Consider the following 24,208-nt stretch of genomic DNA (forward strand, 5'->3'; position numbering starts at 1 on the left):
CCATATTCCTTTTTTCAACCCCTCTATAAACTTTTTCTTTTTTTGGTCATGGGCCTGGGCGCTGTCCCTCAGCTCTTCAGCTCCAGGCTAGCACTCTACCACTTGAGCCACAGCACTACTTCCGGCTTTTTCTGCTTATGTGGTGCTGAGGAATCAAACCCAGGGCCTCATGCATGCAAGGCAAGCATTTTACTACTGAGCCACCTTCCCAGCCCCTTCTATGAACTTTTATAAGCCATTTCCAGCTCCACATTTTTTTTTTTTTTTGTCAGTTGTGGGGCTTGAACTCTGGGCCTGGGTGCTGTCCCTGCACTCTTCAGCTCAAGGTGAGCACTCTACTGCTTGAGCCACAGCACCACTTCCGGTTTTCTAGTGGTTTATTGGAGATTAGAATCTCACGTTGCTGCCAGGGGTGGCTTTGAACTGTGCTCCTAAGATCTCAGCCTCCTCAGTAACCAGGATTACAGGAATGAGCCATGGGCCTCTGGCCACATTTAAATATTTATGAAGGCTGATTCCATAGCAGTGAACTGCTCCATGAAAAGCATGCTATAGGCTTTAAAATGGCAAATTATTTTTCATTTTAAGTTTTAGCAAGACATAGTTAAAGTAGAGCAAAATGGAGAAATATTTCCTGCTCCTTATGCAGAAAACCAGAGTTAGAGTCCCATCTGTAGCTCCTAAACTTAAAACTAATTGCAGCTATGAAACTTACCTGTAGTCCCCATACAAGCATCTTTTCAGAGATTTAAGTAAGTCCTTCACTGATATGAATGTTGCTTTAGTTATAATTTAAAGGAAAGAAAGAACTATATGCTTCATTTACTGAAGTCAGGAGTACAAATACTTCAAAAAATTCAAAACACAAGTTTAATTGAAAATGATAAAATACAGAAACACCAGATTCTCACTTTAAAGTAAAATCAACAGTGTCTTCCACAACTTTCCTGGCACTGCACCATTCTTGCTAACCAAGTTCCAGATACAAAATTACGAGCCTTCTGGTAAGCATCCTTCCCATGGTTTTAGGCCCCTTTCTAATTATTCATCTTTTACAATTATACCTTTTCAAGAATAAGTAGCAGTTGGTTTTTTGTTTTAGCTGATTAGTATCTGTGAGAACTGCCCTTTCTTCATATTAATTACAGACAAGAAAACCACACACACTCTACTCAAAACTCAGAAAATATACATTTGTTCATTAAAGCTCACCTGCTTTAGGCAATGTTTTCTCTTCACACATTAACATACTAAGCCAATGTTTGATCCATGCTGCAAAAACCATATAAAATGAAAAGACCTGTTAATTCCCCAGAGAAACCTTAAGGCAAAGGCAAACTCAAAAGGCCTTATGCTACCAAAAAAACCCCAAAAACAGAATGCAGTGGCTTCGGGACTGTGGAGATGGCTCAGATGAATAAGCACCACAAGGATGAAGCCAAGTGCCACGAACATGTGCAAGATAAAGCACTAGAAATTCACTTTCCTGCAGACAGGATGATGTCAGATGTCACCTGAAACCAATTCTGCTTGAGTTTTTATTTGCAGAATCTCAGTTCCTTCCTGTATTTACCAATTCCATCAAAGCTTTTTAGTGCTCTTCTTCTCATGATGTAGACCTTTGACCAGACGCCCAACCAACAATGGCTACAGCAGACAGTATTGGCGTGCTTCGGTGTGTGGAAAGCTGTGTCTTCCCTCCCACTCTAACACTCACTGGGACTAACTCAGTCCCTTCAAGGTTTTGAATTGGACTGCAACTTCTCAGCATGGAGATTTCTTTAAGGCTATCATCAATGTCACATGTTGGTCCCATTAAATAATGACCTCAGGGCAGGAGTTCCTCAAACTGCATGAATCAAACACTTGCACATCTTTACAGAATACAGTTTCCATTCATCTCTAGGTCTGAGATTAAAAAACTGTTAGCTTGTTTCCAACTGGTTTCAATACTGTTAAGTGTGAAGAATTTTACTGTGTAGATATTAAATATTCTGTTTAAATATTAAACATTAAATCTTTTCCTGACTATCCAGACAGAAACAGAGCAGGAACAACAGGCAAAGAGAAGAAACAGTCCAACTAATAGACTGGTGACTTCTCCACTACCGTGACAAGGGGAGGGATTTCAGCATGGGTTTCAAAATTGCCAGGAAGCTGGTTTCTAAAAATTCTCCTCTACTTGGCAGAAAACATTTTTTCCCCCTCCTATGAAGCAGGAAAAAAAAAAATCCAGAAAGCTAATTAGAACTAGAGGGCTACCTGCTGTGATAAAGAACCAGTATCACACTATTACACTTACTTTTTATCTTCTAGTCAATGTCCCACAGCAATGCGGATTTGTCTCTTTACCTTGCACTGTCCCCATCATACCAATGAGTTCTTCCTGAGAAATTCAAGACTGTGATCCTGGTAGTTCCTAAAGGAATTACCTGAAGCCTGGTTTAGGTACTCAAGGAGGTTAAGATTTCTTGCTGGCAGAAATCCATTCCCTACTAACTTATAGACTTACTACATAAATTTAAATTGACAATTTCAGCTTAAGTCTTAATGTCACTTGCCTATATACTCTTGGTTAATCATTCCATTTTCAAGAAAAACATTTAGAAACTGAACTTGTTAATACTAATACCACCTTTCCCTTTAAACTACAGAAGCTACCAATGTTGGTTTTATCTGATACAGTGCTTCTTTACGATTCATGAAAGAATGCTTCTTCTGTGGGCAATTGCAGATGGCTTGCCTCAGAATCTTTTAAACTATCAAAGTTACTTGAGTTGTAAACATTACTGGGCAATCAGACGTATCAATTATGCAAAAGAGACAAAAAGAAACAACAGTAGTACAGGGCAAAGGGCCTTGAAGGACAAACCTCTTAGAATGCTTCATTGTATTTTCTAGGCTGAGAGCAGAACTGATGTGCTTTCAGCTACTCAATCAATACAGCTATGCTGAACAGATCATCTTCATAGCCCTTGTTAAAATTTATTACCAAGAGGCTTAAGTTACTGCTTCATTCCCTCCTGCCAGGAGTCAACTATCAGAGCAGGGTGGTAGCAGTTGGGAAAGTCTTACTTTTTCAACTCAAGAGTGCTCTTCAGGTGTATGAATGGCTTAGGCAATATGACAGAAGACGGTGTCACTTTTACAGCTTCTATATCTGCCTTTAAAGAGACTATAACGTAATGTTCCTTTAATATGCCCATTAGAAAACTGCTTTTCTCTTGAGACAAGATTCCTTGGCAAAAGTTGAATTCAAAAAATGGCTACCCAAAATGAGAATCCCACCCTAAATCACAGGTGGAGATATTACACCCGTTTTATAAAACTTTCAAGTCCCTATAATATGCAAATAGGCTCACTACTAAACTTAGGAACCTTCTAGCATTTCACAAATTAGTGTAAGAAACTGATTTCTAGAGTTCCATCTCTTCTTCTGTGCTAGCAGCGGTTTCCAAACTATTGTAAAGTGGCATCCTTGTTTGCCAAGGTTCCAAGAACAGTTCAGTTCTCTGTGGGAAGGCAGTGGCAGAAGCTACATGCTTAGTTTGGCTTTCTCCCATGAAGTTCTTAGTATTACATGATGGCTTTGGCTTATCAGAAAGGAGTTCAGGAAGAGGTTTCCAGAGCACGAGCTCCATGGAAGGACGGCTCCTAAGATACAAAATATACATTTTTAGCAAAAAGTTAGGACAAGAAAATAAAAGCTGTATGTTGAAAATCTTAATGTCTTCTAGTTATGAAGTTACAGTCCCTAAACAGGTGACTTAAAACAACTCAAATTAAGGTCATGCAAATTAACTTTTTTTTTCCTTACTGGGATTTAACTAAGAGCCTCACACATGTAAGTCATCTACTTTTTTTTTTTTGGGGGGGGTGTCCGGTCGTGAGGTCTGAACTCTGGGTCTGGGCGCTGTCCCTCAGCTCTTCAGCTCAAGGCAAGTGTTCTACAACTTGAGCCACAGCACCACTTCTGGCTTTTTTCTGCTTATGTGGTGCTGAATCAAACCCAAGGCCTTATGCATGGGAAGCAAGCACTCTACCACTGAACCAACTTCCCAGCCCCTAAGTCATCTACTTCTGAGCTATATTCCCAACTAGTTGTACTGATGTTGTTATGATTAGATGTGAAATATGCAGGGCACTGGTGGCTCATAACTGTAACCCTAGCTACTCAGGAGGCTGAGATGTGAGGATCACAGTTTAAAGCTAGTCTGGACAGGAAATTCCAATAAACTACCAAAAAGCCAGAAGTGGAACTGTGGCTTCAGTGGTAGAGTGCTAGTCTTGAGAAAACAAAACTCCGGAACCATATCCAGGCCCTGAGTTCAAGCCCCAAGCCTGGTGGGGGCTGGAGGGTGGCAGTGGGGGGGGGGGGCATGCGACGCACAGGGGGCACAGCAGGCGGACACACACAGGTAATGTAAGCATTCAAATGTAAAAAGGATACCCCTTGGTTTAATTTAATCTTATAATTTTTCATTAGCAGATATGCATGACTACAGGTTGATTTGTTTTTGTGGTGTTGGGCCTCATGCATATGTTCACCACTGAGCTATCCCCTTAACCCTGTGGGGACTGCCCTATACTGAATTATTTTGAGTGAAAATGAAACAATGACCTAACATACGAAGGTATCTCAGATGGTTTTGTTTAGTACAGTTATTAAATATAACACTTTGGAGTTAAGCCATAATTATGCCACAGCCAGTCATCTTTTTCTCCCAACCCCTGTGGTGGTGAAATCTGTCCGAGAGAGGGAAGTTAAAAAAAGGGGGGGAGAAGGAGGAAGACTCTCAAAGTCTAACTTCTGGAAAACTACCTAGAGTGGCCATTCCTGATTTAAGCTGAGGGCAATGTGACCTGCTGAATTTGACAAAATTATTTACCCACTCTCAGGGCTTGTTAATGATAAACTCAAGCTAGGGCTCTAATGCAATCTGCTGAAGTAGCTAAACCTCTGAATACAAATCACTTCCACTTGTCTGAAGACAGTAATATTCGAACCTTTCTGGCATCTCCTGAAGGCAGTCCCAAAATACCTGAATCTTAGCAAGTTATATACTAAGTTTTATTAGTACCAAGTTTATTTGTAAGATAAAAGTCTTTTCTAGGCAATCCTCAAATGGTACTTTGTAACTTTCCTACACAACAGACAGGATTTGGGCTTTGAGACTAAGCTGTTTTTTTCAGCCTGCCACTTTGCTGTTGCATTTTTTTGGGGGGAGAGGCAGGAGGAGTGGGTAGTAGAAATTGAGCTCAGGGCCTTCCATTTGCTAGGCCCATACTCTATCACTTGAGCAACATTTTTTATTTTTGGGTTCGGTCGTGGGGCCTGAATTCTTGGCCTGAGCACTGTCCCTCAGCTCTTCAGCTGAAGGCTAGCACTCTACCATTTGAGCTACAGGGCTACTTCTGGCTTTTTTCTTTTTTGCTTACGTGGTGCTGAGGAATCGAACCCAGGGCCTCAGGCATGCAAGGCAAGCGCTCTACCACTGAGCCACCTTCCCAGCCCCTTGTCTCTCCATTTCTATGCTCCTCCTTACCCTACCAAAGACAGGTAAACAAAACTAAAAGAAAACAAAACTAGCAACAAAGAAAAAAAAAGCCCTGCTTCCATTTCCTGGAGTTCATTTTGTAAATATTATTTTATATGATCAGATGCACATAGAGCTCTACTAAACTGGGCATAGGTACTCATGCCTATAATCCTGGTTACTCAGGAGCTGAACCCTTGAGGATCACTGAAGGCAGCTCAGGCAGAAAAGACTGCAATTACCTAGCAATAAGCCAGGCTAGAGGTGCAGCTCAAATAGAGTGCTTGCTGTGAGTGTGAGTAGGAGGCCCTGGATTCAAACCCTGTACTAGTAAAAAAGTTCTGCTAAGGGACCTGAAGGGATTTGGTTTGTGGCTTTAGTGTAACTACTCTGGTGGCTACCATACCATTTTCTTTTTCTCAATGTTTTCTGGATACCTGAAACAGAAAAACCATGAAGAGAACAAGCTCGCTCTTGCTAATTCTTTCCCAACCACTAAACTAGTACCTTAAGTTGTCAAGGCAGCCATTCCTGCATACTTCAAACTCATGCTTACACAGCAGTCTGTTCACCCCAAAGGAGCCAGGAAGAAATCTTTCTCCAAACTAGGTTAAATATAGCAGCTACTGTCCTTTTACTTGCTTGGATAACACAATATGAAGAGCTTTGTTTAGAGATAATGGGTAATACCTGTGCGAGATCATAATTAAATGGAAATCAGGTACCAAAACTTACATAGACTCAATCATCTTCTTTGTAAAAACTTCATCAAATTCCCTCTTCAAACCTGTTTTCATGGTATCAGAAAGGACAAGGCTAGGGAGATGATTAACATTTCTGTCAGCTTCAACTTCCTCATCTTCATCAATTATCCTAAGTAAATGAAAAGGGTAAAAACAAGAAAAATATTTCATCAAGCTATTATATATTCTTCTAGTAATTGGGTAAAATTAAAAAAATAAAAAAGGACAGGCTGGAAATGTGTCTTAGTGGTAGAATGCTTGCCTAGCATGCATGAAGCCCTGGGTTTGATTCCTCAGTACCACAAACACACAAAAAAAGCCGGAAGTAGTGGCACCGTGGCTCAAGAGGTAGAGTGCTAGCCATGAGCAAAAGAATCTCAGGGACAGTGCCCAGGCCCTAAGTTCAAAGCCTCAGGACTTGTCCACAAAAAAAGAAGAAAAAAGATAAAAGCAACAGTGCTATAGTTAAAGATTAAATAAGGCTGTACCTTGAAGAAAAATGAGAGGAACAAAAGGTATATACAGAAGGTGTCCAACTTTTCACTAAACAAAAGATTAAACATACACTAAACAATGGAGTCATATTTGAAGAAGACTGAAAGTATCTTATAAGCAAATATCAATATTTATTCATAAATGACAAAGGTTAGAATAATTCTAGGAGAACTCACTGTAGAGTATGTGCTTTGAATACTCTTAGATTTTATGAGAGGCTGAGGACCAAGATACTACCAAATGTTTAGCCAGCAGCAGTGCACCACTTACCTGTCCTCAATTTCCTGAAGCCTCCTTCGGGCAGCTTCACACTGAGGTTCTCCAGTAGTCTGATCCATTTCTTCACAAGCAACATCTATCATACCAGGCACAGAAAGGCCACTAGAGCACAGGTTTCCTGGATGACACTCCACATTCTGAATCCATGCATTACCACCAGCACAGAAGTCCGCCTCAGTCAGCCGCTTCTTTCTTACTGGACAACTGGAAAAATGGAGAAACGAAGTATCATCTCTATATCTAATTAAAAGACCCCAGCTGTTTGGACAGTGTGATTTAGATGGACAAACTTTTTTTTTTTTTTTTAGGTTGGTCATGGGGCTTGAACTCTGGGCCTGAACACTGTCCCTCAGCTCTTCAGGTCAAGGCTAGCACTCTACCACTTGAGCTACAGCACTACTTCCAGTTTTCTGATGGGTTATTGGAGATAACAGTTCCACGGATTTTCTAGCCTGGGCTGGTTTTGAACAGTGATCCTCAGATCTCACCTCCTGAGTAGCTAGGATTATAGGCATGAGCAACCAGTGCCCGGCTGTTTGTTTTTTCCAGGGGCTTGAACTCTGGGCCTGGGCACTATCCCTAAACTGCTTTTTGTTGAGGTTTATTTACTTCTCTGACACTCTCAGCCAAAGCTTTACTTCCAGTTTTTTTTTTTTTTTTTCCGTGGGGCTTGAACTCTGGGCCTGGACGCTATCCCTGAGCTCTCCAGCTCAAGGTTAGTGCTCTACCTCTTCAGCCACACTGCCACTTCCAGTTTTCTGGTAGTTAATTGGAGGTAAGAGTCTCATGCCCAGGTTGGCTTTCGAACTGTGCTCTTCAGATCTCAGCCTCCTGAGTAGCTAGTAGCTTGGATTACAGGTGTTGAGCCACTGGCACCTGGCTTGCTCCTTGGCCTACTTTGTAAACTCCCCCCCCCCAACCCAGGATTTTCTTTATTCCTTTTTTTTTTTTTTTGGGTCCTGTCGTGGGGCCTGAACTCTGGGCCTGGGCGCTGTCCCTCAACTCTTCAGCTCAAGGCTAGCGCTCTTCCACTTGAGCCACAGCGCCACTTTTGGCTTTTTTCTTTTTGCTTATGTGGTGCTGAGGAATCGAACCCAGGGCCTCAGGCATACAAGGCAAGCGCTCTACCACTGAGCCACCTTCCCAGCTCGGTCTTTATTCCTTTTCACCTGAAGGTTGAGATTGGAGAGGTGGGAGCATATGGGCAGAACCAAAGAGATAATGGAGCAAGCTCTGGAAGTAGAAAAATTCCAAGATTAAAAAAAACGGAGGGCTGCGAAGTTGGCTCATTGGTAGAGTGCTTGCCTTGCATACATGATGAGGCCCTGGGTTGGAATCCTCAGCACCACATAAGCAGAAAAAAGCTGGAAACAGTACTGTGGCTCAAGTTCCAGCTCAAGTGCTAGCCTGGAGCTGAAGAGTTCAGGGACAGTGTCCAGGCCCAGAGTTCAGGCACCACCACCAACCAAAAAAAAAAAGCCAGCCCTGGCAGGAAAGTCTGTGAGACTTTTATCTCCAATTAACAACCAAAACACTGGAAATGGAACTGTGGCTCAAAGTGGAAGAGTACTAGCCTTGAGCAAAAGAGCCCAGGGACTACACAGGACTGAAGTTCAAAACTTAACAACTGAGTCAGTAAAACAAAAAACAAAATAACAAAAAACCCCAAAACAAGAACAACAAAAACCTTGGTAATCTTAGTATTCTGAAGACTACTCATGGAGATCCAGGCTCTAAAAAAGTCTAGCTATCAATATTTATGTAACATTTGAATACTTTGTATGCTTTGTGTGTGTAGGCTTGAACTCTGTGTCTTGCTCTTCTTTGCCCATCAAGTCTCCCCACCCCTCTCCCCCACAGCCGGAGCTCCACCACTGGAATCATACTTTTACATCTAGCTTTATGCTGGTAATTAGAGACAAGTGTCTCCCCATTCTGTCTACCACAGATGGTTTTGCTTTGAAGTGGACCTCTGAGGATTTAGCCTCCTGAGTAACTAGGCTTATAAGCATGTTTTAACAGTTTTAAGGATATAATGTTTTCTGGTTTGTTTTTGGCCAGTCCTGGGGCTTGAATTCAAGGCCTAACCAGAGCACTGTCCTTGGGCTTCTTTTGCTCAAGGCTAGCCTTCTACCACTTGAGCCACAGCACCATTTCTGGCATTTGCTGTTTATGTGGTTCTGAGGAATCGAACCCAGGGCTTCATGCATGCTAGGCAAGCACTTTACAACTAAGCCACATCCCCAAGGATATAATGTTTTGATGATTTATCACTTGTTTGACGTGCACAAAGCCTTGGGTTCAGTCTTGATTAAAAAAAAAAAGTAGAGGCTGGTAAGGCGGCTCAGTGGTAGAGTGGTTACCTCACATGCATGAGGCCCTGGGTTCAATTCCTCAGCACCACATAAGCAGAAAAAGCCAGAAGTGGCGCTATGGCTCAAGTGGTGGAGAGCTAGCCTTGAGCTGAAGAGCTGAGGGACAGCGCCCAGGCCCAGAATGCAGGCCCCACAAAGGACAAAAAAAAAAAAAAAAAAAAGCAGTATTTGGAAAGCAGAAAAAAATAAAAGTAAGTAATTTCTTTTTAATTTCTATAAAACATCAATTTTGGGTGGGTGCTGGTGGCTTATACCTGTAATCTTAGCTAGTCAAGAGGCTGAGGTATGAGAATCAGTGTTCAAAGCCAGCCTGGGCAGGAAAGTCGCTGAAACTTCTCTGCAATTAACTAGTACAAAAGCGAAATCATAGCTGAGGCTCAAGTGGTACAGCAGTAATCTCAAACAAAAAAAGCTTAGGGACAGTGTGGGGGCCCTGAGTTCAAGCCTCAGGACTTGAAAAAAAAAATCCACAGAACTACAATTTTATGAATAGAATAAATGGAGGGGGGTGGGGAGGAGTGGGAAGAGAGAGGAGGAGATAAGCAGGGTATGAGTGGCTTACACCTATAATCTTAGCTAGTTCCTATTAAACTTGTTGTTGTTGTTGGTCTAGGGTTTTGAACTCAGGGCGTAGGCACTGTCCCTAAGCTTTTTTGCTCAAGGCTAGTGCTCTAGAACTTTGAGCCAATGTGCCACCTCAATTTTTTTCTGGTGGTTAGTTAACTGGAGATGAGGCTCATGGACTTTCCTGCACTGGTTAACTTGGAACCGTCATCCTCAGATCTCAGCCTCCTGAGTAGCTAAGATTATAGACTTGAGCCACCAACACCTGACTTTAGAGTCATGTCTAATTAACCACCAAAAAGCCAAAGGGCAGCACCCAGGCCCTAAGTTTAACCCTCGGCCCTGACATTAAAAAGTCTTAAAAAAAAGCTGGGCGCTGGTGGCTCACGCCTGTAGTCCTAGCTACTCAGGAGGCTGAGATCTGAGGATCGCGGTTCAAAGCCAGCCCGGACAGGAGACCCCGTGAGACTCCTATCTCCAATAAACCACCAGAAAACTGGAAGTGGCGCTATAGCTTAAGTGGTAGAGCGCTCACCTTGAGCTGAGGGACAGTGCCCAGGCCCAGAGTTCAAGCCCCACGACCAACCAAAAAAAAAGTCTTAAAACACAATTCAAAGCTGGGTACTGTGGGGTCATGTGTATGAGCTTAGAAACTCAGAAGGCTGAAATCTGAGGGTCATGGTTTGAAGTTAGCCAGGAAGCAAAGTTCTTGGCTCTTATCTCCAATTAAACAGCAGGAAGTTGGAAGTAAAGGTAGAAAAGAGCATTTAGCTCAAACGGTAAAAGTGACAGCCTTGAGCAAATAGCCTAGTACTGAAAAAGACTATGAGGCTGATTTTAACCTCCACCACCAGTAGACAAAAACAAATGAACAACAACATCACAAAAACCAGTTCAAGAACAAGATAAGAGATACTGGTATTGCCACTGTGCTACATCTTTGTGTACGCCTTTCTGAGTCTTGTACTGTTGCTCAGCCTGTGCAAGAAGCCATGATCTCCTAGTGTACATCTACTAGGATGCACACAATGCCTGCTAACACATTTATACTGCTAATAGGAATATAAGCTGGCAACAACTCTTGTTCAAAATGTGAAGACCTGCTGGCCAATGGTGACTCATGCCTGTAATCCTAGCTACCCAGAAGGTTGAGATCTGAAAATCATGGTTCAAATCAACTTTAGCAGGAAGTCCATGATACTCTTATCTCCAATAAACTACTCAGAAAAAGCTGGAAGTCCTGCTGTGGCCTTGAGCACAAAGAGGCTTGGGACAACATCCAGGCCAAGTGCTAGCTCCAGGACCAGCCAAAAAAAAAAAGTAAAAAAAGGAAAGATTCAGTAATTCCACACTAGGCAATCTATTAACCTGAAAATACTCAAAGAACTTCAAAAGAATGATCTTGATAGAACTGTTCAGAACTCTGCAAGATTAGGAATAACTTAATAGAGCCAGGTGTCTGTGGCTCACACCTGTAAGTCTAGTTACCCAGGAAGTGGAGAACTGAGGATGGCAGCTCGAAGTTAGGCCAGGCAGGAAAGTCCCTAAACTCTTACCTCCAATTAAGCACCAAAAAGGAAGTGTAGCTTTGGCTCAACTGGTAGAGTGCTTACAAAAAGGTAAGCAAAGCTGGGTGCTGGTGGTTCACACCTGTAATCCTAGCTACTCAGGAGGCTGAGATCTGAGGATCTCGGTTCAAAGCCACCAGGGCAGGAAACTCCATGAGACTCTTTTCTCTAATAAGCACTCAGAAAACTGGAAGTGGCGCTGTAGCTCAAGTGGTAGAGCGCTTGCCTTGAGCTGAAGAGCTGAGGGACAGCGCCCAGGCCCAGAGTTCAAGGCCCAGAGTTCAAGCCCCACGACCAACAAAAATAAATTTAAAAAAAAGGTAAGCAAGAAAAGCTCAGAGACAGTGCCCAGGCCTTGAGTTCAAGACCCAAGAATGGCACGAGAGAAAGAAAAAAAGGACTGGAAACAAAAATCCATTAAATCCATTAAAACAGGTGACTGGCTATAGGAGGGTAAAATGGAAAAAAAAAATGTGTTGCAGTGTGAATGTTTCAACAAATGTAAAAAACCACAAGCATACACAATCATAAAATAGTTTTAAATTCCATTCTGAAGGAGAAATAAGGAACAGCTAACAGGATTGTCTCTGGAAAGAAAGACTAGGGGGTAGAATGTTTTTAATGCTGTAATCCTACCTATTCAAGAGGCTAGGATTTAAGAAACTGTTCAGCCAGCCACTGGTGGCTCACACCTGTAATGATAACTACTTGGATCATGGTTCAAAGAGTAGGAGGGGGGGGTGGGGGGGGAAGGAAAGTCTTCACGCTCTTATGTCCAATAAACCACCAGAAAGCCGGAAGTGGCACTGTGGCAAAAGTGGTAGACAGCTAGTCTTGAGCTGAAGAGCTCAGGGACAGCGCTCAGGCCCAGAGTTCAAGCCCCACGACTGAAAAAAAAAAAAAGTATAATTACCGTTCAAAGCCAGCCCTGGGGCAGCTCTGGACTATCTCCAATTAACCGACAAAAAAGTCTAAGTGGGGGTGTGGCTAAAATGGTAGAATGTCAGCACTGAGTGGAAAAAGCCAAGTGAGAGCGCCAGGCCCTGAGTTCGAGTTCAAGCCCCAGTACAAGCACAGGAAATAAAAGAAAAAATTTAACCAGTCAGTGAAAAGTCTCCTTTTACCTGCCAGCCTTTTCCTAAGTAATGGCAATGAACATTCCTGGTTTCTAATGCCTTCTTCCGGACACAAACTCGTTTTACCTTTTCACTTAAACTTAACGATATAATACATGTTAAATTAACAATGGCCTAAGTTGTGTGAACGGCCTAACACTTACTCGTCGTCTTCAGCCTCTCGCTTGTGTTTCTTTTTACAGTGAACGGAAACACTGTTAAAACAAACAAACAAGTATCAGTGGATGGAGCAAGGCACTTGGGCTTTAGCTTTCAGCGCCGTCTTTCTAGCTGCAATCACCCGGGTTCTGTCGCCGGTTTCCCGCGCGCGGGGCGGATTCGGGTCCCAAACTTAGTCATGGGAAGCTGGGTGAAGACGTGACACCCACAGCCCCAAACCTACGCGTCCACTTGTCACCTGGTCGCAGGAAGAGGGAAAGGAGCTACGCGCGTCTCGGTCGCCCGCACTGAGCTCCGATCGCGCCGCGAGGGCCACGGCCGAAGGGGATCCCGGACGTCCGGGTGGCACCGCGCGTCGCGCGGCGGGGATGCTCGGGCTCCGGATTCCGAGGGGAAGCGTCTCCCCGCTGCGGCGCGCAGCCCGGCGCGGAGGAAGTTCGAACGGGACTCCCGGGCTGCGCCATCTACAGTTAACGTCTCCGGGGATCAGTTTCCCGGTTTGTACGCGGGGCCGGGACGCCCCCCGCCGCGGGTGGAGTTAACGAGCCCGCCCGCCTCGCGTGCCCGCGCGGTCCTCACCGTCCGCGCGCGGCGCTCCCGCCCGGGTTGCTGGGGACAGCGCGGGGTCCCGGCCGCGGGGTCCGCTCCGAGCCGTCGGCTCCCGGTGGGAAGGCCCGGCCCGGGAAGGCCGGCGTCGGCTGCAGGAACTCCGAGCTGCCGCTCAGGGGGAGTCCGCTGAAGGGCCGGCCCAGCGCCGCCATGGCTGGCGAGACGAGGGAGCTGTGACCGCGACCCCGGCCGCCTCCGTCCGCAGGCCGCACAGTAGCAGCCACGGCCACTGCCGACGAGCGCCCGCCTCCAAGCCCGCTTCGACCCCACGTCACGCCTTCTAGAACTCTCCACCCAAGGCCGCCCAGGGGCACGCCGGGATTTGTTGTGCTGAGCGGCCGCGAGGGATACTGGGAGTTGTAGTCCCCGCGGACTGCAAACAAGATGGCCGGGCTGGGCGCCCTGGGCTCTGTCTTGTAATCCTAGCCACTGCGGAGGGTGAGATGTGGGGATTGCGGTTCGAAATTAACCCGCGCAGGGAAGTCCATGAGACTCTTATCTACGACTAGCCAGCAAAAACAAAAACAAAACCCAAAACGGAGTGGAGCTGTGGCTCAGGTGGTAGGGTGCCAGCTTTGAGTGGAAAAGCCCAGGGACAGCGCTCATGCCCTGAGTTCAAGCCACAGTTCTGCCCCCACCCCCAGCAAAAATAATAATAAAACAAACCAAGATGGCTGCTCCTCTACTCACTTAAGCCTAGGCATTTCCCCTCCGGCTTCCTCTGTGACTTGGCTTTGAATCCTCATTCCTCAAGTTCTGTAATGTGCATTTAAACTGAGAATGGAACGTAGGCCCTTGTGCATGCTTTGCAAGCAGTTACTGAGGACTGAGCTTCAACCCTGCCACTTTAATTATAATTCCTGAAAGTTATCTAAATTCTGTGTGGGTGGGATAGGGAGTATCTGATCCTTCCTGGCCTCAGGAGATGCTGCTTCCTTGCTCTGAAAGACACAACCCCTCTATGTAATACAGCCTCACATAGAACTTGGAAAGCAGATAAGTATTAAAGCCACTCCTTTCAGTTTTGGACACGTCCCTAATCGCTGAAATCTACAGCCTCCACCCGGTTCCCTGTAACAAACTTCTTAAGGCATTGTCCTTGGGGATGTAAGGTGTATGCGGGTACAGAGATACATGTGTGGGGTACAAACAATAGTCCTCAAGTGGTCACATGCTCATGGACACTTGTTCTCCTCATTTCCTTTGTCATCTTCAAAGCAAAGTTCAGAGATAGGTCAACTTTATACTCTTGGACTACTTTATGAACTTTATTCTCTTAAGCATGCGTTTGCAGGGCTGGAGGTGAAGCTCAGTGATAGAAGTAGGTGCTTAGCATGTGTAAGGCCTTAGTTTCAACACCTGGCACACACACACACAAAAAGGCCATGCATGGTGCAAACCTGAAATCCAGGTACTCAGGAGACAGAGGTAGGAAGAAAACTGTTGAAAGCAGACACTAGGCAAAAGCAAGAGCTCCTATCTGAAAAACAAAGCAAAAAGGGTGGGAGGCATGGCTGAGACAGTATAGCACCTACCTACTTACCTAGCAAGTGTGAGGTTCTGAGTTCAAACTCCAGGAACACCAAAATAAATAAATGTTTGCCAGGCACAGATGGTTCGCCCACGTAATCCTAGCTACTTAGGAGGCTGAGACCTAGAGGATCAAGGTTTGAAACCAACCTGAGCAGACAAGTCTATAACTCCATCTCCAATTAACCATTGAAATGCTAGAGTGCCAGCTTTAAACAAGAAAACTGAAAAAGCTGGGTGGTGGTGGCACATGCCTGTAATTCTAGCTACTCAGGAGGCTGGGGTCTGAGGATTGTGGTACAAAACCAGCCTGGGCAGGAAAAGTCCATGAATCTTTTTTTTTGGGGGGGGGGTCGTCCAGTGGTGGGCCTGAACTTTGGGCCTGGGTGCTGTCCCTCAGCTCTTCAGCTCAAGGCTAGCACTCTACCACTTGAGCCACAGCGCCACTTCGGCTTTTTTTTCCCTTCTGTTTATGTGGTGCTGAGAAATCAAACCCAGGGCCTCATGCATGCAAGGCAAGTGCTCTACCACTGAGCCACCTGTCTAGCCCTTCATGAACCTTTTATCTCCAGTTAACTACCAAAAAGTCTGAAGTGGAGCTGTGGCTTAAGTGGTAGAGCAGTAGCATTGAACAAAAATGCTGAGGGACAGTGCCTGGGCATTGAGTTCAAGACCCAGGACTAGCAAAATTTAAAACAATAACAAGAGACAAAATGGATAATTTATGAAGTTTTACCCAGACATTTTCCCCCCTTGGTGGTTCTCTAGTGTGGCCTAGCTTTTAATGAAATGGAAAGAGACCTAGGACCAGAGATGCTGGAGTTAAGTTGCAAGGCTATTTTGTACTTCCTGGCTAACTGTCCTTACATGAAGCAGAATTCTGAGTGACATCTGCTTTTTGAATTCTCTTCCAGCCTGGCTTCAGAAATGGTCCTCTAGGTCTTTGATCTTCTTGAGTATGATTAGGATTACAGGCACAAACACCGATGCTTAGTTCTATTGACCTTTCAAGATTTAAACCCAAGGAAGTAGCTCTGTGGCTCGAGTGGTAGAGCACTTGTCTTGAGCTGAAGAGTACATGGACAGTGCCCAGGTCCAGAGTTCAAGCCCCATGACTGACAAAAAAAAAAGAAAAGAAAAGAAAAAGATTTAAACCCAAATCTATTAGTTTATCTCAGCTGCCATAAAAAATACTATAGAGGGGCTGGTAATGTGGCTCAGGGGTAAAGTGCTTGCCTAGTATGCATGAAGCTCTAGGTTTGATTCCTCAGCATCACATAAACAGAAAAAGCTGGAAGTGGTGCTGTGGACCAGGTGGTAAAGTGCTACCCTCGAGCAAAAGAAGCTCAGGAGCAGTGCCCAGGCCCTCTGTTCAAGCCCCAGGACTGAAAAACAAAACAACAAAAAACATAGAAACTGGGCGTCAATGATTCACTCCTATAATCCTTGGTACTCAGGAGGATGAGATCTAAAAATCATGGTTCAAAACCAGCCCAGGAGGAAATTCCATGAGACTCTTATCTCCAATTAACCACCTGAAAACAAGAAATGGTGCTATGGCTCAAAGTGGTAGAATGCTAGCTTCTTTAAGCAAAAAAGCATAGGGACAGCACTCAGGCCCCATGTGAAGCCCCATGTGTACCAAAAAAACAGAAACAAAACAAAAAAACAAAACATAGAACTGAGAATGTAATGTGGCTTAGAATAGTAGAATGTGGGAAGGTGGCTCAGTGGTAGAATGCTTGCCTTGAATGCATGAGGCCCTGGGTTCGATTCCTCAGCACCACATAAGCAGAAAAAGCCAGAAGTGGCTCTGTGGCTCAAGTGGTAGAGCGCTAGCCTTAAGCTAAAGAGCTGAGGGGCAGTGCCCAGGCCCAGAGTACAGGCCCATTACTGACCAAAAAAAAAATAGTAGAATGCTTTTCCAGCTTATGTAAAGCCCTGGGTTTTGGTGTCTACACTGCGAAAGCATAACAAACCAAAAGAATAGACTGAAATGCTTAACAAAAATTTTCCCTCATTTATTAAAATAGTTGTATTAAAGGGGTTTCAATTCCATAAGTATTATTTTGGTGGTTGTGGGGTTTGAACTGTGGCCCTGGGTGCTGTCTCTCAGCTCTTTAGCTCAAAGCGAGTGCTCTACCACTTGAACCACAGCACCACTTCCGGTTTTCTGAGTGGTTTATTGGAGATAAGAGTCTCACGGACTTTCCTGCCCAGGTTGGCTTGGAACTGTGAGCCTCAGACCTCAGCCTTCTGAGTAGCTAGGATTAAAAGCATGAGCCACCAGTGCCCAGCTAAACTTTTTTATTGTGAAAATATCCTACAGAGGAGTTATAATTACATGGGCAAGGTAATGAGTGCATTTCTTATCAAGCATTGATGCCTCCTCCTTTGTTTCCCCTTCCCATCCCTTCCCATCTCCCCCCCTCCACACCCCCTCCAAACTTTATTTTTTTTAAGTCCTTTCTAGTTTGTTGAATCTTTTTTTTTTTTTTTGAGGACACAAACTTTCAGTCCATGACACCAGACTGTCTGACATTAGAGTAGGAAGACAGAAACAGGTGGAAACTTCTGATTTTTTTTAATACTGTATTAGGTCCTATGCAGGAAAGAGGGTTTATTAGAGGGGAGCCAGCAGGAGAAGGTGAGGGAGCATGCTCAGTTTGTATCACTGATCAAAACTGTAATCCAAATGGACTGCCAAGGTTTCAGACTAGAAACATACCTCCCACAGGGCTTTGTTAGGCAACACTTGAAAGGGTTCCTGGATTTTGAAGTGAAGCTCAACTTGGATTTTAGACAAAAAGGGAAAGTTTGGAAGAGGGAAAAAGAAAAAGGTAATCTCTCTGACCTCAGAAGCCATGATTCAGAAACAATGTCTTTTTAATTTATCCCCCATGTCAGAAATGGTTTGCTGAGAGGCCCCACAACTGTCTGGTAAGGGGAAAGTTTTCTTTCAGGTTCCTCCAATGATATGTTTGACATAACTGCAGACCTGATTTCTTTTTGTGGTCTATTGTTTTCATTCCTCATTGTTATGAAGAAGGAATGAAAATTGTTTTTAGAGGATTTCTAACCTTCCTTTCATCTGCTTAGAAGAAGCAGATCTTCACTTAATCAGCACATTTGCTAACACAAATTATTTACTTAAAAGACTCCTTCAGGGCTTTAACTAAGTAAATTTCTAGGGGGTAGAGATTGCACTGATATTCCCAATATTTGTAGGTCAGCTGTGATTAATTTCTCTTCTGAAAATGAGTAAATCCTAAGATGTTAACCAAGAAAAACTGAATAAGGATAGGCAAACTACACATGTTTTTGGACAAGGGTAAAGAGCTGCAAAAGAAATAGTTTTAAGATTTTAGAGCATTTGGTTCAAACCCCTGACTTTTTCTTCTATTTTATTGGAGTACTGGAGATTGAACTTTTGGGTTTTGTGCAACTTGATCTCTATTCCTAGTTATTTATTTTTTGCCAGTCATGGGGCTTGAACTAAAGGTCTGGGCACTGTCCATGACCTTTTTTTGTTCAAGGCTAGTACTCTACCATTTGAGCCACAGAACCACTTCCAGCCTTTTCTATTTATGTTGTACTAAGGAATTGAACCTAGGGCCTCATGCATGCCAGGCAAGCACTCTACCATTGAGCCACTTTCCCTGCCCCCCTTCCTAGTTATTTAAAAATTTTATTTTCAGACAGTCTCAATAAATTGGGCTGGGAAGGTGGCTCAGTGGTCGAGCACTTGCCTTGCATGCTGAGGCCCTGGGTTTGATTCCTCAGCACCACATAAGCAGAAAAAAAAAAAGCCAGAAGTGGCACTGTGGCTCAAGTGGTAGAGCGCTAGCCTTGAGCTGAAGAGCTGAGGGACAGCGTCCAGGCCCAGAGTTCAGGCTCCACGACTGGACCACTCCTTCCCCCCAAAAAAAGTCTCAATAAATTGCCATCAGTTCTTAAACTTGAGATCCTCTTGCCTTAGCCTCTCAAGTTGTAGGGGTTACAGGAATTCTGCACCACACCCAGCTTACTTTTTCAATTAACAAGTGATTCTTTCCAGTAGAGCCTGAATGCTTTTCCTTGGAATTGTTTAATCAGGATTTTGTTTTAATATTTTAATCTTTCTTGATCCAGAGATTGGGGGAGGCTGTGTAACTTTTCTTTTTCTGGAACTGGATCAAGAACTAAACTGAATTTTCAAAGCTCTGAGTGATGGAGGAGATGAATCAGAAGAACCTGGAAGTAAGAAAATATCAATAGTCTCGGGACTAATTTAAGCTGTCCCATCCTATGAGGGAGGAGGAGAATGTGGTTTACTTTCCTTGCGTGGCTGATTCTAGTTAACATTATCTACTGAAGGAGGAAACACCTTAAGTGGCTTGCTACCAAGTGGAATGACCAAAGGGCACAGAAAAAAAAGAATAACTCTAGTGAAGGTCCTGGCTTTAAGAAGCTGGCACACTGCTGGGTATTGGCGGCTCAGGTCTGTAATCCCAGCTACTCTAGAGGCTGAGATCTGAGAATCACAGTTCAAAGCCAGCCCAAGCAGGAAAGTCCTCATCCAGACTCTTATCTCCAATAAACCATTCAGAAAATGGGAAGTGGCACTGAGGCTCAAGTGGTAGAGCCTAACACTTGAGCTGAAGAGCAGAGGGATGGCACCCAGGTGCAGAGTTCAAGCCCCACGACTGACAAAACAAAAAATACTCAACAGACAACGAAGCTGACACATCCTAGGCACCAGTGGCTCAGGCCTTTAATCTCAGCTACTCAAGAGGCTGAGATCTTAGAATCAAGGTTCAAAAGCCAATCTCCAATTAACCACTCCAAAACTGGAAGCTAGCACTTTAGATAAATCTGGTACTGTTTTGTAAATAGTTTCCTTCCTCTTTTTTAAGTTTTTTTTTTTTGGTGGTTTTAAGAGTGCTGGAGGGGGCTGGGAAGGTGGCTCAGTGGTAGAGTGCTTGCCTTGCATGCATGAGGCCCTGGATTCGATTCCTTAGCACCACCTAAGCAGAAAAAGCTGGAAGTGGTGCTATGGCTCAAGTAGTAGAGCACTAACTAGCCTTGAGCTGAAGAGCTGAGGGACAGTACCCAGCCCAGAGTTCAGTCCTCAAAACTGGGGTCTCACAGTCTCACAGAGTACTGGAGGTTGGTTACTGGTAGCTCACGACAGTAATCAAGCATGCTGAGATCTGAGGATCCTGGTTCAAAGCTAGTCTGGGCAGATAAAAATAAAATACTACCAGAAATTGAGTTCTGGGCTTTATACTTTAGTCTGTTAAGTGTTCTACCACAGAGCCACATTTCCAGTCTTTTTGGAAATGAGAGTTGGTAGTTCACCAGTTTACATTTTGTCTATAGCTGCTTTGTGCTCTGCTGGCAGAGCAGAGAAGTGGAAGCCATTTAAGCCCACTGTGGGGCCCTTTGCCCCAGTTTCAGACTCTTTCTTGTTCTGCTGGCCTCAAGTTGGCCTTGCCTCCACCTCCCCATCCACTGGCCTCAAACTGACTCAACCTCTACCTTCCAATCCACTGGCCTGAATGGAGAAAACCCTCAGGCATTGGGCTGACAGCCTGATATCCATTTACACTGGAGTCACCGACTGAACTGAAGTTATAACTATGATTAAAGCAAATTCCCAATTAGCAGAAGTCAAAAAGAAATACACGTTTATTTTTTAACAATTACACCGGCAACTAGAGGGGAATCTTCTTTAACTTGACCTTTTCTTCTACATTAGAAAAGTATTTCATCTTTGTTAAGATTTCCTTGGCTTTTTCAAAGTCATCTGAAATAAATAAGAGACACTGATGTCAAACTTTGTTTCTAGAAGGAATAAAGCCAACCCTGACAACCAAAACAACTGGCTCAAAGCTGATCTCAGATTCTGGAGGCCTGTCAGTTACTCAGTAAATCAGTAATGCAGAGGAAGGATACCTGCATGATTTTTCGGTAGTAAAATTTTAAATTTTACTTTAAAAAATTGTTATTAAGGTGATGGACAAAGGGGTTACTGTTACCCAAGTCAGGAAATGACTACATTTCTTTTCTTTTTTGTCACTCAGGGGTCTTGAACTCTGGACATGAGCGCTGTCCCTCAGCTGTTCAGCTCAAGGCTAGCACTCTACCACTTGAGCCACAGCACCACTTCCGGTTTTCTGAGTGGTTTACTGGAGATGAGAGTTAGCTTTTCCTATCTTGGCTGGCTTTGAGCTGCAATCCTCAGATTTCAGCCTCCTGAGTAGCTAGGATTACAGGCTTGAGTCCCAGGTACCTGGCATGAGTATTTTTATTTTAGGACCATGCCACCCCTTCCCTTGCTCTCTCCCAGTTTTTCCCTCCCATCCCCACCCACATACTGCCTAGTGAGTACTGTCAGCATTAAGCCCACCTTTAGTCCTCAGCTCCACCCAGACCTTAGCTCCTCTGCCCTGGAGTTCCCACCATACAGCTGGCCCCTCCTTCTCTCCGCCTACATCCACCTGAACTCCCATCAACTTCACTTCCTACCCCCAGATGCTGCTGCTACCTAGATAGTGGAGGTCCTCATGTGCTCTCTCTCGGGGAGAAATAGGGCTCCTCTAATAAACCTTGTAATAATCTTTCTCGAGTGCCTGCCTGCCTGCCTCTGTGTGGTCCCCTGAGATGGATGTGACAGAACCTTTCAAGTACCATTGCTGCATTTGTTCACCCTTTATTCCCCATTTCTGTGCTTCTTTTACCCTCTCAGACATATAAATGAACAAACAAGACAAAACAAAACTCTTGTTTCCATTCCTTAGAATTCTTTTTTGTTTTTGGTCAGTCATGGGGCTTGAACTCTGGGCCTGGGTGCTGTCCCTCAGCTCTTTAGCTCAAGACTAGCGCTCTACCACTTGAGCCACTTAAGCCACAGCATCACTTCCAGTTTTTCTGGTGGTTTATTGGAGATAAGAGTTTCAGAGACTTTCTTGTCTGGGCTGGCTTTGAACAGTGATCCTCAGAGGCTTGAGCCACCAGCACCTGGCTCTTAGAATTCATTTTGATAAACATTATTTTGCACGATCAGAGGCACAGAGGCAATGTAACTTTGGGTTCCCTAAGAGGGATACCTATTTTATTAGTTTTCTTTTGTGCTGGTCCTAGGGCTTGAACTCTGGGCCTGGGCAAGTCCCAGAGCTTCTTCTGTTTAAGAATAGTACTCTAGGGGCTGGGAAGGTGGCTCAGTGGTAGAGGGCTTGCTCTGCATGCATGAGGCCCTGGGTTCGATTCCTCAGCACCACATAAACAGAAAAAGCCAGAAGTGGCGCTGTGGCTCAAGAGGTAGAACGTTAGCCTTGAGCTGAAGAGCTGAGGGACAGTGCCCAGGCCCAGAGTGCAAGCCCCATGACAAAAACAAAAGAAACCCGACTAGTACTCTACCACTTTAGCCACAGTACCGCTTCTGGCTTTTTTTTTTTTTTGGTCAGTGGTGGGGTTTAAACTCTGGGTTTGGGCGCTGGGCGTTGTCCCTGCACTCTTCAGCTCAAGGCTGGCCCTCTACCGCTTGAGCCACAGCACCACTTCCGATTTTCTAGTGGTTTATTGGAGATAAGAGTCTCACAGACTTTCCTGCCAGGGCTGGCTTTGAACTTCGATCCTCAGATCTCAGCCTCCTGAGTAGCTAGGATTACAGGCATGAGCCACCGGCGCCTGGCTTACTTCTGAGTTTAACAGAGTCTCACAGACTTTTCTGCCTTGGTTGGCTCTGAACATGATCCTTAGATCTCCTGAGTAGCAAGGATTAATAGGTGTGAGCCACCAGTGCCTGGCAGATATCTGTATTTTTATTACTATTATTGTCAGTTGAGGGGCTTGAACTCAAGGCTTGGGTGCTGTCTCTGAGCCTCTCTGTGTCCAATGCTAATATGCTACCAATTGAGCCACAGCTCTACTTCCAGCTTTTTGAGTGTTAATCACAGATAAGAGTCTCACTGGGACTTTTCTGCCAGGGCTGGCTTCAGAACCCTTATCCTTAGATCTCAATTTCCTGAGTAGCAAGGATTACAGACAGGAGCTATCAATACCTGACTGGTATCTGTATTATTAAGGAGATAAATTAATCCAGCATGCCTGTTTACAGAGTACAGATAAATCAGAAGTGGTGTTTCTCTTTTGTTTTTTTTTTTTTTTGGGTCCAGTCGTGGGCCTGGACTCTGGGCCTGAGTGCTGTCCCTCAGCTCTTCAGCTCAAGGCTAGCACTCTACCACTTGAACCACAGTGCCACTTCCAGCTTTTTTTTTTCTGCTTATGTGGTGCTGAGGAATCAAACCCAGGGTCTCATGCATGCAAGGCAAGCACTCTACCACTGAGCCACCTTCCCAGACCATGGTGATTCTCTTTTGGACACTCCCAAGTAATAGTTGCTTTGTTTTTTTGTTTTTGGCTTTTTATCTTTTGCAGAGCTGGGGACTTAACTCAGGGCCTTGCAGCTGCCACAAAGGTGCTCTTCTACTGAGCAAAATCCCCATCCCCAGTCTAAAGTGATAAATGGGTTGTATTTGGGATGCCCAAACAGTAAAGCTTCCTCTATGGAGCTGCCCTAGGGGCAGGGATTTCATTCTCTGGAATGATGGCCATAACCAACATGGCTTTCAGCCAAGGGTAATTTTGCCCCATGGAGTCATTTGGCAATATCTGGAGACATTTTTGGTTGTCATAACTAGGGAAGAGGTACTGACATCTAGTGGGCAGGAACAGGGATGGGAGAAATACATTAGTGCCAAGAACAGCCCCATAACAAAGAATTACCTGGCTCAAAATATTAGTAATGCCTGAATTAACAAACACTGACCTAGGTAAATACAATAATAATTTTAAAAAATTCTTGCTGTGCAAGGGACCGAATTCAGGGCTTTGCACATGTTAGGAAAACACCGTACCAGTGAGCTACATCTCCAGTCCTTTGAATCTTGTTACTTTAAGCCAGGTAGGCTTTGAGCCTTGATCCTCCTAGATCAAGATTACAGGTGGGCACCACCATGCCTGGCCAACATACCATAATGCATACTAAAATGAAGATCTGTTATGCAAAACCAAAAAGTAAAATATTAAGAAAAAATGAGTTATGGGCTGGGAAGTTGGCTCAGTGGTAGAGCGCTTGCTTGCATGCCTGAGGCCCTGAGTTTGATTCCTCAGCACCACATAAGCAAAAAGAAAAAAGCCGGAAGTGGCGCTGTGGCTCAAGTGGTAGAG

The 24,208-nt window shown here is 44.4% G+C and overlaps 2 protein-coding genes and 1 pseudogene across 2 annotated transcripts in view; all 3 read right to left on the reverse strand.

The window, feature by feature from the left end:
- Positions 1-838: 838 nt before the first annotated feature.
- Positions 839-13,729, reverse strand: Ccdc117 (coiled-coil domain containing 117). The gene is made up of 5 exons (XM_013014419.1): positions 13,436-13,729; positions 12,841-12,891; positions 7,046-7,258; positions 6,273-6,410; positions 839-3,654 (listed from the first exon to the last, which is right to left on the reverse strand). Exons 1-5 carry the CDS (start codon positions 13,615-13,617, stop codon positions 3,417-3,419), a joined length of 822 nt encoding a protein of 273 aa, XP_012869873.1. The 5' UTR covers positions 13,618-13,729; the 3' UTR covers positions 839-3,416.
- A 6,908-nt stretch (positions 13,730-20,637) lies between these two features.
- Positions 20,638-24,208, reverse strand: part of Hscb (HscB mitochondrial iron-sulfur cluster co-chaperone) — a 14,517-nt gene continuing 10,946 nt past the window's right edge. The window contains exon 6 of the mRNA XM_013014420.1: positions 20,638-20,783. Coding sequence (XP_012869874.1) covers positions 20,692-20,783 — 92 coding nt within the window. The 3' untranslated portion in view covers positions 20,638-20,691. The remainder of the gene's footprint in view (positions 20,784-24,208) is intronic.
- The window catches only part of LOC105984291, a 9,326-nt pseudogene continuing 5,816 nt past the window's right edge, over positions 20,699-24,208 (reverse strand).

This window comes from Dipodomys ordii, unplaced genomic scaffold (genome assembly GCF_000151885.1).
Source record: "Dipodomys ordii isolate 6190 unplaced genomic scaffold, Dord_2.0 Scaffold23, whole genome shotgun sequence".
In the NCBI taxonomy this organism is placed as follows: Eukaryota; Metazoa; Chordata; class Mammalia; order Rodentia; family Heteromyidae; genus Dipodomys; species Dipodomys ordii.

Coding starts and splice junctions, on each gene's coding strand:
- Ccdc117 (XM_013014419.1), bottom strand. CDS start 13,617: ATGGCGGCGCTGGGCCGGCCCTTCAGCGGACTCCCCCTGAGCGGCAGC. Junction 12,892..13,435: donor GGGAGCGCCGCGCGCGGACG/GTGAGGACCGCG, acceptor TTGTTTTAACAG/TGTTTCCGTTCACTGTAAAA. Junction 3,655..6,272: donor AAGAAGATGATTGAGTCTAT/GTAAGTTTTGGT, acceptor TTTGTATCTTAG/GAGCCGTCCTTCCATGGAGC.